The sequence below is a fragment of the Enhydra lutris genome, unplaced genomic scaffold (genome assembly GCF_002288905.1).
Source record: "Enhydra lutris kenyoni isolate GAN:26980312 unplaced genomic scaffold, ASM228890v2 scaffoldscaffold57, whole genome shotgun sequence".
Classification (NCBI taxonomy): domain Eukaryota; kingdom Metazoa; phylum Chordata; class Mammalia; order Carnivora; family Mustelidae; genus Enhydra; species Enhydra lutris.
The window spans coordinates 8,238,123-8,253,007 of record NW_019154141.1 but is presented as its reverse complement, the minus strand read 5'-3'; the positions used below and the strand labels follow the sequence as shown (position 1 = coordinate 8,253,007).

The following is a 14,885-nucleotide window of genomic DNA, read 5'->3' as shown; positions in this document are numbered from 1 at the left end:
TCATTTTTTAATATGCATCTCAGAATCCAGATGAGTATGATATCCTTTCAAAAAGCCACCTTAAAGGGCTAATTCTAGTTTTGCTGCCGCTGCTAAAAATCTTTTTGGACATGTGCTTAGAATCAGACACATAAGAAAAAGTGAATTATTGTATCACTGATGCTCTATCTTGGACAGACCATTTTATTTCTTGGTCTCATAATTACCATTGCCTCTGAACAACTAGCAATTTCTCCAGGATCCAAAGCAGGATGATTTGCTGATGCTCAAAATAGTTAAAAGAATGTCACAGACTCGAGAGACAGTTCTAAAAGGCAGCTCCAAAAAATATTGTAAGTGAAGGATGAGACAGCCCAGCGAGGTGGCCACCATACATGTGGCCCAGGCACGCACGTGTGCACACCCACAGAGAAAGGCCGGGTCACGGGGTGGGCTGTAGGCACCTGGCTCCCCAAAACCAGGAGCTTCGGGATAGTGGTGGTTTGGGGTATGCTGTGGACTAGTGACCCAATATGGAGGTGGCAGGGGCACCCCTGTGGGGACTGGCTCGCTGGAACCAGTCCAGCGGGGCTTCCCGCAGGGTGAGCAGCATCTTCTAGAGAAACACCCCTGCCCCCAGGGCACAATCACTTGGGACACTTGAAGGGGGACTGAGAAAAAGCCGTGAGACAAAGCAGAGGCCCTGGCACAGGCTACTCTTCAGAGAGATACATTGTTAAGGAAAATGTGGTACGTTGCTCTCTCCCTGGTATTTAGACTCAGGGCGTTCCAATACGCTCAGGACTGAGGAAGTGAAGGCGTGGATTCTAGAATCACTTCTGGGATTATTGGATTCTTAGTCATGGATGGGCTTTCAGAGGCTCTCAATACTCCCAGACATTGTGAACCCAAAAGGTATATGCACAGGCATTTTTAGGGAGAAGGAGCTATCGGATTCCCAAAGGGGTCCTTTACGTTAAAAAAACAACAACAACAACAACAACAAAATTAACGGTCAATTTTTCCAGGCCTTTTTTTCCCAAATGAAGTACTTTTGGAATGGCTCTTTTTCCTTGCTTTTAAAATTAAATGACAGCCGATTACCCATTAACATATAAGGTAACACCCTCATAGGAAGAAGCAAGATATTTTATACCAGACTCCACCAGAAAAAAAAAAATGGTACTTCAGAAGTATACTACAAAAATCATACTACCATATTCCCAAAGCAGAGGATTTTTTTTTTCCCATGCAGTCTGGAGAAACACTGCTGGCTCAGAAACCTATTTCTCCTCTAATCAGCCAGGGTTTATGAACTTGAAATTATGCCAAGAGAGCCATGTGAGTAAGGGTGAACATGGAACGCCTACACGGCCAGGATCTCAGGGACCTAGCTGTGTCGGGGCCCCACCTGCTGCCCAAGACGCCCCTTACCAATGGTGCTGGCACAGGGCTGTTTCCAGAATGGACTCCTTCTGACTGAAGTGTGCTCTGTCCCTGGCAGTGCAGTGGGGGCATCCAGACACAGGAAACTGAGTCTGATTAGAGACCTAGATCAAAACCCCAGCAACTCAGATCAGGGAAGTTGGCAAGACTTTCCCTCCCAGGAAAGCCTCTTATAGACTCTGACCTCAATCCTCTTAGGTCTACACACTAAGCCTTTCTGTCCAGGAACATGATGAAAGGACAAGCTTCCTAGTGGCGTCACATGGGACCAAAACAAGACTCAGCACCTACAGGGTATGAAATGCTACACGGAGAGTTGATAAACATCACTCACCAGAAAATACAATCCACAGATTGCCGAATCCAAACACATTTTAACAAATAGCAGAAAAACGAAAGGAAAATAGCACAGATACAGGTTAGATTGCATACAGGTGGGGAAATTCTCTTATTATTTCATTAAATCAGAATAATCTAAGTAAAAGCACATTCTCAAATGTATGAGCCCACCCATCTGCTGTGACCGCATGTATGAATATATGCATTAGTCAGCATCGTAACTAAGCAAAAATCTAAGAGTGTGTGTGTCTTTTATCTAGACCTTGAGAAGGTGGCTCCTTGTGGGGTTTTCCTGTCAACGTACTGTTAATTCCATGCCAAAGGGATAAAAATGTGAGAAGCAGATCCTACTCAGCATTTTCAGTTTGGTCAAAACAATACCGTAATTTAAATTTGTGATCAGAGGCAGTCATTTTAAGGTACATGGGAATGAAAAGTCCCAGCTTACCCATTCTAGGCATCTAAGGGGGAAAAAACTAACCTTCATTAACTATCTCACGAATTTGAAATATTTACCAAATCAGACAAACTCTGGGCATCGGAAGCAAGATCTTCTACAAAGAGAAGAATTCACTACTAGGCAAATCAATATCATATTATTTAAGGAAAATACATCTCAAAACACTTTAGGAGCACCGTGTCAGCTGCAAAATTAATTGTCTTATTAGAAATAATTCAGACTCTGTGATTAAAGCAGATAGACCCCCTAGGGCCCTTAGTGTTGCCCACACAATGCTGTCTGGGGTTGCAAGTTGAAGGAGAAGTTTCTGGATGATGATTCTCTTCACAGAGCATTTTACTGTGCAGATGAGCCTGCCCTACAGGTCTGGGTCAGTGATGCTTTCTGGGTAATTGATGCTGTGCACCCCACCGGCAACACCGAGGTCACAAGGCGCTGAGCAGAGGTGGGGATGAAAACAGGGAATAATCCCCTGAAATCCTCTCTGGTCCGGAAGCACTTGCCTGGAAACTCACTCAACATCTAAGGCTACAACACATCTAAGCTGTTTCTCAAAGACTAGAGGGAGAGGTTGGTTCCCCAGGGTTGGATTAGTAAATTCATACGGCCCCTTACCCTTCTTTGCCAATTTCTCCAACCTTCAGGGCTTCAACAAGAGGCTCTTTACCTAGTTTGGTCAAATTCATTTTGGTCTCGAGAGTCATCAGAAAGGACCCATTGTAGGACATTTCCAAATCGATCCAGAGTCCTGGAGAAATGGTGAAAAAGCAGAAGTTTTTTTTTCACCCCAGAAAAACATGACTATAGATGACAGTATAAAAATATGTATTTTAAAGTATCGAAGTAGGTATCACATTGAAAATCTGTAGATTTATATTGCCTGACTACCCATGCGTGCAAGAGGAGGTCCTCCTGGAAAGGGTTCAAGCGATTGTCAACTTGCCAACACATGAGTATCCATTAAAACGGGGAGCTCAGTGCACCTGTGAGTGCTGGAGGCGTCCTGTTCTCTGAGTTCATTCTCACATGTAGTAGGAAAATACAATCCCACCAGGAGGATGGCTTGACCCAGGGCGAAGCCAGGACAAGGCCTGCTGATTCCCAGCCAGTTATGAGGCAGAAGAGAGGTGCAGAGACCTCACTGAATGCTGGGCTATTCTTTAAAGACGCGTGTGAGAACCACTGCCTTCAAATGATCTCATGGTGGGGGAATGGGGCACAGGAAATGCTTCAGACTGAGCTCAGGATGATAAGGAGAGGGACTAACATTGTTGTTAGCACCCTTTTCTTTCTGGAAATTGCTTAGTAATGCACAAAAGAATTCACATTCAAGCCCCAGAATTACCTGGATAAGGTAGGGTAACCTCTTGGTAACTTAGTTTAAAACTCTGTTCTTGGGGTGCCTGGGTGGCTCAGTGGGTTAAGCCTCTGCCTTTGGCTCAGGTCATGATCTCAGGGTCCTGGGATTGAGCCCGGAGTCAGGCTCTCTGCTCAGCAGGGAGCCTGCTTCCCCCTCTCTCTCTGCCTGACTCTCTGCCTACTTGTGTGCTCTCTCTCTCTCTAATAAATAAATAAAATCCTTAAAAAACAAAACAAAACCAAAAACGCTGTTCTTTACAAAAGACACCAGTGTCAGTAAGCTCGTATGTAAGAGGCTCTCAGCCTTGTGGAATTGCACTGGGATGGGCCACCGACAGAAGTGGCCACTGACCAGAAGGCCACAATGCCATCAGGGACCATCTCCTGACCTTCCACACCAGGACTCTGGGGTTTGGGGGTAGAACATGCTATGCCTTGAGTGTTCAGACTCAGGGTTCCATAACACTTCACGGACTTTCAGTCAACGTGGGATCCCTCAAGTGGGTATTTAAATGTTTATCAACTTTATAGATCCTCATAAGATGCATGACAACATCGAAAAGGAAGCAGGAAACTAATTTAAAACCATCGTTGACACACAGCAGGATTTTCAAGCAATTACAGTAAATAACCAATCCCCCATTTGGCCACCGTTTCAGATGAAAGCTCTGCTTCACCTCAAGAGGCACTAATGGTGTAATTCCTCACTAAAGGTGGAATGAGTCCCATTTTGTTTTCAACAAAATTCTTTTTATCATAATTGAAGGTAATTGTTTTCCACAAATGATATTAAGTGATATGCAGCTCAATGCGACTGTCTTGTTTGTAGCAGCTCACAAATCTGTTTTATTGCTTGCTTAAATTAATAAAAAGTCATCAATTAACTTGCTCTTCAAAGGTATTGTTACTGGAAACAAAGGGTACATCGGCTTTAATGAAGACAGTCACCAATCACTTCTGGTGGAAAGGGAACAGGGCAAAGGCTAGATACGAACAGGCTTTAAACTCAATATAGATAGAACATCAGTAAAGAAGATACTTATCGGGGTGCCTGGGTGGCTCAGTTGGAAGAGTAGGAGACTGCTGATCTCAGGGTCATGAGTTTGAGCCTCACATTTAGTAGAGATTATTAAAAAATAATAAGTAGGGGCGCCTGGGTGGCTCAGTGGGTTAAGCCTCTGCCTTCAGCTCAGGTCATGGTCTCAGGGTCCTGGGATCAAACCCCACAGTGGGCCCTCTGCTCAGTGGGGAGCCTGCCTCCCCACCCCCCGCCTACTTGTGATCTCTTTATCTCTGTCAAATAAAAAAATAAAATCTTAAAAAAAAAAAAAGAAGATACTTATTACTGTAGAATATCTCCACCTTTTTTTAACTTGAGAATCGATGGGCTCCGACTACCTGGCTGCTGTCTGTATTCAGAAATAACTTCTGAAAATCCTGGTCAGGTTTCTAATAAATATTAATAGTATGTAGTGCCTTTGAGGATTGTTCTAATAAAGGAACCAGAATTTTACTTCTTGTCAAGTAGGTGGTTTTGTTTGTCTGTTTTTTAAATGAAGGGACAAGGCTATGGCTTAGGGCGCTGCTGGCTTACACCCCGGTAACTGTGACACCCCCCCCCCGGGAATTGTGGGCCAGCGCCCCCTCTGCCAGGAGCTGAGGGGAGGCAGGCAGAGGGAAGGGGCATGTGGAGCGCTGTCACTCGGACCAGTGCTTGAGCTCCACTGGAAGTTTCTAGACCTCTGTTCACCAGCCTCCTCATGAGCACAAGAGGGACTGCACTGCCTCTTCATGGGGAAGGCTGGGTCCTTCCAGCCAAGGCTCTTCCCTCTCTCTGCTGTCACCAGCCCACTTCCTTGCCTTCAGGACTCTCTGTGCCCACCTAGCTTCCTGCCGTTGCCATAGCAGAGGGGGACCAGACCACAGGAGGCCGCTGGGCCAAGGGGGCACCGGGCAGGCAGAGAGCCCTGTCTGGGCTGGGGAGGGCACGAAGCATGCACCCTGTGACCAAGTCTCTGGGTGAGGAACGGGGTCTGATTTACATCATTGTATGCGTCCCAACAGACCCACCCCCATGGCCTTGTTCAGCCCCCGTTCTCAGGAAGAATCGGAAGAAATCAAGAATGGCTTGACAACTTTTGAAAACAGATCTCAACTGCAACCATTCCAACAAATTACTTTACTATGACACGCCTGCATTTAGATGAGGGTAAGGAGACTATTTTAGCATTAGGTGCAAAGAAAAACTTGCTTCTGTGACAATGATTCAGCGAGCCAAAGAGCACCCCGAAAACCCTGCAGCACACACAACCTGGCGCTGAGACCGAGCGGTTATGTAACGGGTGAGTCAGGAGGCACCTGCCTGTGGGACCGAAAGATGAGATTCACAGCTCCTGGGGAGGCTGTCTTCCCATTGCAGACAAGCACGTCAACAGTGTGAGGACGGGGACACACGCGGCTCCACGGGTGGCGTCCGAGCTCGGACTGAGCTGACTGCGGCTTGTCTATGGGAATGTGGTCCCAGAGGTTTTTCTTTTATGCTCCTGACAAATGTTAAGACTCTTTTATGAGGCATTTCATTTGAAATGCTGCTTTCTGTAACCATCTGCTCTTGGTAGCGCTCAAGGACAAAAACCAGAAGTTGAGAGGGATAATTTTTTAAGCAGCTCAACAGGAGGAAGGCCGTCAGTGCACGCAGAGGTTCTCCAGAAAGACCATGAAGACAGAGGGTCTCAGTGAGTCTGCTGGGGCTGCCATAACAGCTTATACAACAGGCATTTTTTTTCTCCCAGCTCTGGAGGCTGGAAGTCCAAGATCAGGGTGCTGGCCATTTCAGTTCCTAGTGAGAGCTCTCTTCCTGGCTTACAGAAGGTCACCTTCTCACTGTGTCGTCCTCACATGGCCTCCTGACGTCTGCTCCTAAAACCTATCATCACGACCCCTCCCTCATGAACTCATCTAAACCTAGTCACCCCTTGAAGCCCAGGTACCACCATGTTATAGGTTAGGGCTTCAACATCTGAGTTCAGGTAGGGGGACGGAGGGATGTTGAGTCCCTAACAGATCTTCCCCCACCACACACACACACACACACACACACACACACACACACACACACACGAGGTGAAGAGTGGCAGCTGATTACCACCAAGACTCTATGAAACCAGCACATCATTTGGCAACATGGGGAACACACTGACAAAGACAACTTCAGTCGATTTTCATGCCAGGAGCTGTGAGGAGCTCAGATGGTGGTTTTTCCACTCTTCAGCTGAGGGCAGGATTGGTTACCATCATCGCCACTCAGAGGGAGACTGCAGCAGAAGTTACAGCCTGCTCCACCCAAAATGTTCCTCGAGATCTCAGGGCAAGAAGTCCGAGCAAACCCTGAGATAAAACCCCCACCCTCAGGCACCTGATGCTTGAAGATGAATAAAGATGGCGGGGACCACCTGGGGCAGACTGGCCATGGCGCCAGGAGAGATGAGCATGCCTTAGTGTGTGTCACCAGGGACAACTAGACTAAGGGTCCCTCAGCCTTCCCTGGTGTTCTATTTGATAGATGCCACGGCCTCAGGAACAGTCCAACTGTGGCCCCACAAACCTAATAATTTCACTCAGGAGCCCACTGTTTTATTACCACTAAAATAGCAAAAAGGCATCCGTCTCACTGGAGTGGGCTTAACAGGGTACCTGCCGCTTAGAAGGGGTAAGAGAACCCAAAGCCTTGCCTGTCTGAGCTGGGCCCTTATCTGCTCCTCCATTTCTCTCTCATTGTAACTATTACTGGTTGATTTTTCACTTTGAGAGGCAACATTTGGCATCTAAAGAACAAACTTCTTAAAATGGAACATTTAATAATATATGACCAAGAACAGATGTTGGGAGTTAGAGGTTCTGGGAAAAGCATACCAGTGATTGTTCTGTTCCTGGTGCCATACTGCTCGCTCATGTACCACAGAAAACTAGCAATCCTTGTATGTCAGTGTGTCTTTTAGGACAGACGCCATTCTGTCTGCCTGAACTGTTCTCAGAAACAGCTCCACGTCTCAAGACTGATTTGGTCGCAAATCAGAGTCCCCTCTCTTACACCCCAACCAAGTTCCCCCAAAACAGCATTTTTCTCCTTTTCCGCGAAAAAAGTCCTTTTCCTTTCTGCAACGTGATCTGGTTAGACTGTGTGGGCCCGCTCTGTCAGCACTGAGCCCCACGGTCTGGCCCTGTCACGGTGCTCAGCCCTGGGCTGCTGCTCTCCTATTTGCTCTTCAAAAGGGCCCAGTGGAAGGAATGGGCAGGTCCCAGTGGTTCCAGTTTTCTGCAATACTCAGTGGCAAAGTCCCTTCAGTCTCAGCACTGGATAAAGGCACGAGGCACTAAAAGTTAAGGTCCAGAAGACAAGTCGCTGATGGGGGACACCATCAGTCACGGCCAAGCGCATCTCTGAAAGTGGACCAGGTTCCCGTTCCTGTGGGACATGGTACTCCTGCCACAGAAGCCAACACCTTCCTCAAAACTCAGGCTGTTACTTGGGTATCTTGAAACAGGGTATAATCAGCACAGCACTCTGTCTGTGGGGGGCGCTCAGTGTCTATCTGCAGACCTACAACCGTGCGCCAAACGTCGTGAAGACTAAACGAACTGATCTGAACCAGAGGGGCCACAGAGCACACCTGTGGTTCATCTTGACATTGGCTGACATGCTGCACGCACTGCTCGTACTCCCCTGGGCGTCTGCGCCCACTGTGCCCCCACACACGGCCTCAGTCAGAGGTGCGCATGGGAGCGAGCAGGGCTCAGAGATGAGGCACGAGGCGCGCAGCCAGTTCCCAAGGGACAGATCTTCTCTATCTCCCAGCCACCTGCCTCTGGTGGGGAGTGAAGACGACCCTGGGAAAGGCGGTCATTCAACCTGAGACACCAGCTGTGTGTCCTGGGACTCAGACAGGCCCATGGTGGCCAACAGGTGATTTCAGAACTATAGAAATTGCTCCTTTTAGTGGCAAGGCCTCAACACCTGAGAATGGCCTTTTTCTTTCCATTTATTCCTGTAAAATGGGTCAAATGGGCACCATACCCGCCCACATTCTAAAGTCTCCAGGGGCAGCAGCGCAGGGGCCACAACGGGTGGTAAAAGTAACAGAAGCCAGCACTTATCACACTGGGCTTCTAGGAGCCTCCACACACTCACTCACTCAGTCCTCAGACCAGCCTAGTCTACAGAGTCCTAGTCTCCTCCCTGGAGAGAGAGGTTAGTGGGGTGGACAGAACCTGCCCCAGGCCCCAGAGCCCTGAATCCCAAAGCCTGGCCCTAGAGCTATGCTCAGAACCACAGCTCATTCCTCATCCCGAGGATGGAGTGATCCAACCAGCTCGCCCGAATAGCCACCCTCCTCCATTTCCCCAGCCATGTGCCTCCAAAAAAACCGCACAAGTTAGGAAACACTTAAGAAAGAAAAGAAAGGGGTATGTGTGCGTGTGCATGGTGGGGAGGGATTCCCCCAGGAGGTGCCTCCTCCTAGTGCTGTGGGAGCCTTATTCTACGGGCCTGCATTTCCCCCGCAAGGTAAGCTCTGCTTCTCAGCATCAGTTTTAGCCAATCACTGTTGATTTTCATTTCCTTCAAAGAAAAGTTTACCTTAGAGCAATGGAATCCAAAACAGAGCATTTCCTTTACGTTTATTTCTGTTTTAACTACCACATGCATCCTTTGTTGACTTGGAGAAACAAAATTTGATCAAACTTTTAAAACCCACAGGCTTTATGTCTTTTATCACTCCTTTCATAACATTTCTTCCCTTGTTACATAAGCAGGCAGATGTCTAAAACTTGCCCTGAAAGGAGTGAAATAAGCCTCAAATGGATTAAAAACTGGCAAAGCTTTGATCTGCGTAGTGAAATGTCTTGCTCCAGAGGAAGAGGAAAGAGACTTAGGCATTTGGTGAATTTCCCTCAAAGCCTGACAAAGCTGCCCTGGGAGTCCGCAGAGTTCAAAGCTACAGGGGACACTTGTGAGATGCGGCAAAGCCCAACTGTGGCTTCTTTCTTGCTGGAAATTTCTACTAATTCAACAAAGGACAGAGATAAGAAACTGCTAACACATTAGGAAATAGAGCATGTCCACATGTTATTTACTTTCCTTAAGCCTGACTCTGTGGAGGTGCATGTTAGCTGATCATTTACCAGCTCGTTACAAGTCAATCCCTAAAGAGGCAAAGAACAAAGGGGAGCCCAGAGCCCGCCAGAGCCAGAGGAAGAAAGGCAGGCAGCCCCTCGCATACAGATGAGGTGGAGATCCTAGCCAGGTACTCAACACATAAATAATGCATCTTTTAAAATTTCACATGTGGTTAAAAGAACTCTAGCTAAACCATTTGCAGATTATCTTTTCTAGTTTTACCCTCAGTGCACCAGAAATTCGCCAAATCCAGGAGCTCACAGATTTATCAAAGTGTAGACAGGATCCAGGGGTTACAGGTGACCTCAACATGCGGATATTGGACTTTTGGATTTGTAAATAACACTCTGGTCTATCTCTGAAATCCACAGAATGCTAAAAACACGGAAATAGGGGCTTGCTGTCAGCTGATATATCGCTAAGGAGATAATCAGAGCTGCTAATTGTAGGGCTAGGAAAAAATCTCTGTATTTACATCAAACACAGAAAATGATTTCACCAAGTATGATTTAAGAGCTATCCAATGCAGCCATACAGAGACAAAAGTAGACACTGCAGTCTATAAATTTATAAAGAACACTTACTTCAAAACAAACGTCACTCTTGGAAAGTTGTAAGTATTTCCTCCCATACCTTTTGAGGAATGACGTTCCAGTTTAGGCGGAAAGAGGTACACGGGGAAAGGAATACTCTAGAAAAGAAGTCGACCGCTTCCACGGGTGGGGAGATTTTCCTGCCTGTTCACGGACTATTCTGGCCTGTCTGGCCCACGCCTCTTTTCACCCCACTCCTCTGTATGAAATTTTCCATCATGGTCCTTTTAAAACCACATGCCACAAAATACATGTAAATCTTCACGTCATAATTTACTTAAACTCTATACATCCTAATCAACTCTTCTTGCCCCAACCCACCAGAGTAGGTATAAATACTGTGTCAGGAGAGTGTCTTCAAAATCAAACCTGAGCACCTTCCCCCAGCAGAGAGCTCTACTCTCAAAATATTGCTGACAACATCTGTCTTCATTTCTTAAACATGTCCTGAGCACCTACTAGGTGTGGGAAGGAAGGTAAGATGTAAAACATGAAGGTCAAAGAACCTGCAACCTAGAAGTTGGGGCAAGGCAAAGGCATGAACGCAGATGGAGCAGCAGCAGCTCCTGGTGAGAGATGAGGGCTGTTGGGGGCACACACGCGAGGCCATGAGGGACGGGGGCTATTTTCTGAATCACACAAGAGCCCAGCCCTGTCAACAGGTACATGAGCATGTTTGGGCTGGGGCAAGACTGGCAGGGATCTGAGAGACTAGAAGAATTAGGAGGGGGATCTATTCCTGATCTGTTGCTCATCAGTTGAAGGCTGTGACTGTTCCCAACAAAAGATAATCACCATAAGACAGATGCTTAAATTGTCCCCGAACCCCTCCCAACACAAAGCTTCGGTGATCCATCTGCAGTGATGGAGACATTTCGACCTGCGCACAAATGGTCAGTTCTCTGCTCGAGTTACCTTGGTGATCAACGTAAGGCTTGAAGGCCTGAAGGATTTTTGGCACAGCCACCCCCATGTCAAGTTCCGTCAGAGTTAGTTCATTCATAAAGTAGGGGAGCTGGAGGAGAGAAGGAAACAATGAATGAGACGTTAGTAACCTGGTCAATGTTAGAATTCAGCATCCGCTCAGTAAGAGTCAAGGTCAAGGTTTTGGGGACACATTCACTTAACTGAAACTTACTGAGCATGTATCGCATATTAGGCATCATCCTACAGAGAGAACTGTGGGCAATCAGGCAAGGTCCTTGCTCTCACGGGGTTTTTGTTGGAGAGGCAGAAACGGATAAATAAACGGATAAATTTGTAATCTTATTTATTATAAACAAGTAAATAAATAAATAAGATAGATAGATAAGTTGAGAGAGTGATTAGTGTTCCAGAGAATAAGGCAAGTGGTGGGACAGAGGGAGCCGGGGTGTAGGGCGGGGTGGCTATTTTGGCCAAGGAAGTCGGTGAAGGCTTTGGTGAAGAATGCCGTTGCCGGAGGACCTGACCGAGGAGGTAGAGCCAGCCATGCTGGTCAGGTTAACAATGCCTGGAGCTGGCCAGAGTATGTGGAGCAGTGGGTCCCTCTTAGACGACGAGTGAGGAGTTCAGAAATTGCTACAGCATGTCTGACAGGCAAACTCACAATATTTATTTAAATCCTTGGGAAAAAAGAGAATCACATCCCTTGACCCAGTGCTGGACATTTTCTGTTTGCCCCCGGCCTAGATCTGAGTTCCCCTGAGAGGCTAGTTTGTGCAAACCACATGGATGGGCTCTCCCGCCCTCTGGCTTCTGGTTGCTTGGCCAATGGGAAACACCAATTGGCAGGGAAGATGGGAGGTAATGCGGAAGAGTGTTGTCAGGTAGTTGTCCCCTCCCTCTCTTGAAGGCCATGGCTCCTGTCAGACAGGCTACCAACCTCCACACGGCCATGCTGCCCCAAGGTCTGGTAACTCCTTCCCACTTTTGCCCCTACAGGGAGTACTAACAGCTCCCACTGCTGCCAGCTTTGGTCCTACCCCAGCCCTTTCAGTTTCTCTACATTGGCCCACACATTTATAAATCTTTCCTTAATGAACTCTCCTCTCAGGTGACGCTACTTGAGAGTGCCATCTGTTTCTTGCTGCGACCCCAACTAATACAGTGTCGTAGGAACTGCTCTAAAGGAAATAACTTGAGTATTTATATCATGCTTAGAAATTTCTACTTTGCCTCAAGACTACAGAATTAATTCATCTGTTTCTTTCACCTGAATTTAGGTATGTGTATATATTGTTATTTTTTTTAAACCTGTGGTCCATTCCCCATTTCAGTGTAAGATATAATTACAGATCCACCTTAATTTTTTTTCCCCCAATGGCTTGTCAGGCGTCTTACTGAACACCCAATACTTTCCCTACTAACCTGCAGCAGTGTCCTTAAATGTGAGATTCCCACGACACTGGCACCTGTAATGAGCACCCTGTTTTTCTACCAGCATCAAACTGTTGTTTTTTTTTTTTTTTTTTTAATAAATATACGCTGAACATTTCCCATAAAACGAGGCAGCATTTAGCCAGGCATGGATTTAATGCCTATTTTGGCTGGAGCTCTTCGGTTGTCAAAGACATACACTTTGACGATTCACCAGAGAACTCCCTCTTTGCTTTTCTGCAGGGGTGGGTCGGTCAGTTACAATGTCTGTGATGAACAGAATGTGACCAAAGAGAGTACTCAAATGCACATTGTGAATTGGTAGTTGCTGGGTTTGGAAAACCTTTTTCTAAGGCATCAATGTTACATGGTGACTGGCCTCCCAATCAGCCCACAGAATGTTACTTGGTCAAGAATGTAGCCAAATTCTTGCACCCTTGCCCCAGACTGTCTATTAGTATCACTTGAATACCCAGTGAGTCAGGGGCCTGCTGAGTTCCTGTGGGAACAGGAGCGTGACACTGAGCAAAGGGGGTGAATGCAGTGATGGCATTCCCGGAGCCCTGTGCCACCTCCCAGCCCTCCCATCCTGCACCCTGTGGTCCCTACCAGGGCAGAGGAGGGACCCGAGACAAAGAAGAGACTGAGGAACCCGGGACTGGGACAGACTCAGCAGGGCTGGGCTGAGCTCTAATCACCAGTAGGTAGAACAAGGGCCTGCTTCCTACTTCTTCCCCTGGGTGCCCAATTCCAAAATTCTGGGATACCTCTAAGCACCCTTCCCCTCCAAATCACAACTGATTTGAATCAAAACTCTCAGGACCAGGCCCTAGTCTGGTCAGTCTCCTTCCTACTCTGCAGGGAAAAGCAACGAAAGGTCACTCCTGCTCTTTTCAACCAGAAATTCTCTTCTTCCCATCCAAAGGCACCACAGTAAGACAAGAACCCACTGCATGTTCTTTAACCTCCTGAGTGAACCCAGCTGGACACTCAGGTGTATAGAACATTCTCAGGTTGGTGGGAGGAACTGCTGGAAGCTGTCTGCAGTAGTAACATTTGCTAACACAGGGCACAAGAGGCCCCGACGACTGATAGCCCCAAGGCGGTGTTGGGAGGGGCTGGCTGAGGCCAGGAATGTACTTGCTGTGGGGGCAGAAACTCAGCTTGTTTTAAACCATCCCTGGGCATCAGATACACACACAGCTCTGCTCTTTCACACCATGAGTCACTGTCACATGTGAGGGTGACAATCTGAGACTGCAGGGCAAGGCCAGCAAAGAGTTCTCCGTATGTCAGGCCTTCAGGGGAAACCAGGAGACAGGGGAGATCTTTGTCAGAGCGGACAGCTCAGGCTCCTCCGGCCACTCTGGCTCTTGCACTGGCCATTAGCAAACACTCACGACTAGGTTTCCTTCTTCCCAGAATACTTGGCTCTTAGTGATAATAAGAGTCCTTTTGGCAGGGGTGGCGGTGGGTTGAGAACTAGAGTAACAGCCTGCTACCTATCTCTCCATTCCATTACATCCAGGGTCTCCTCTGGTCTCGCAGGGCACTGAGGTCAGGGTGGAGGTGTGAGGGTGGTGACAGAGGGAGCACAGCCCACTCCTGGATCCAGGCCACTTGTCTCCATCCCCACCTTCTAGCACTTCTGACCTCTGTTTTAAGTCTGCAAACTGAAAAGCTCCCATGGCCAGCAAAGGGGGAGAAGAAGAAAATAAAAGACTTTCCCTCAGCTTCCTTTGGGATGAAAGAAGCCACCGTTCTCCAAGATGGCAGAGGTTCCATGGGCTTCCAGCACCCGAGGGAAGCACGACACGCTGCCCTACCCCTGTCTGTTTTGGAATGTGTGTAACAGGAACAGGAGTGTCCCGTCTGGAGTTGAGGTGTGCCCTGCCTTCTGCCTCCCCCTGCTGGGCCCCCCAGCCCTCAAGCTCAGGAAAGGGTCTGCAGCAGTCTTTGGGAAGAGAGGAGTGCCAACCCCGCTTGTGTGTTTTGACCCAGGAATTCATCAAGCTCTCCATCTTTTTCCAGAAAGGGGGAGGCGGTGGAGTGCGCCCCAGCTCAGCTACCTGTCTGTGAACAGGGGAGGGTCACTGCCGCTTCCTGACCCCCCCGCCCCCGCCAGACCTGGCTAGCAGAGTGCATTCTACCCTTGATCTACCTGAAAACAACAGGC

General features: G+C 47.7%; 1 protein-coding gene across 3 annotated transcripts in view; it reads right to left on the bottom strand.

Annotated features, from left to right (window-relative positions):
- Positions 1-14,885, bottom strand: part of LOC111158124 (testis expressed 2) — a 58,385-nt gene that overhangs the window by 9,773 nt on the left and 33,727 nt on the right. For 2 of the 3 annotated variants that reach the window (XM_022519992.1, XM_022519991.1), the window contains exons 6-7: positions 11,267-11,366; positions 2,840-2,972 (exon numbers count right to left, since the gene is read on the bottom strand). In XM_022519992.1, coding sequence (XP_022375700.1) covers positions 2,840-2,972; positions 11,267-11,366 — 233 coding nt within the window. The remainder of the gene's footprint in view (positions 1-2,839; positions 2,973-11,266; positions 11,367-14,885) is intronic. The other variant, XR_002641337.1, reaches the window with a different exon arrangement.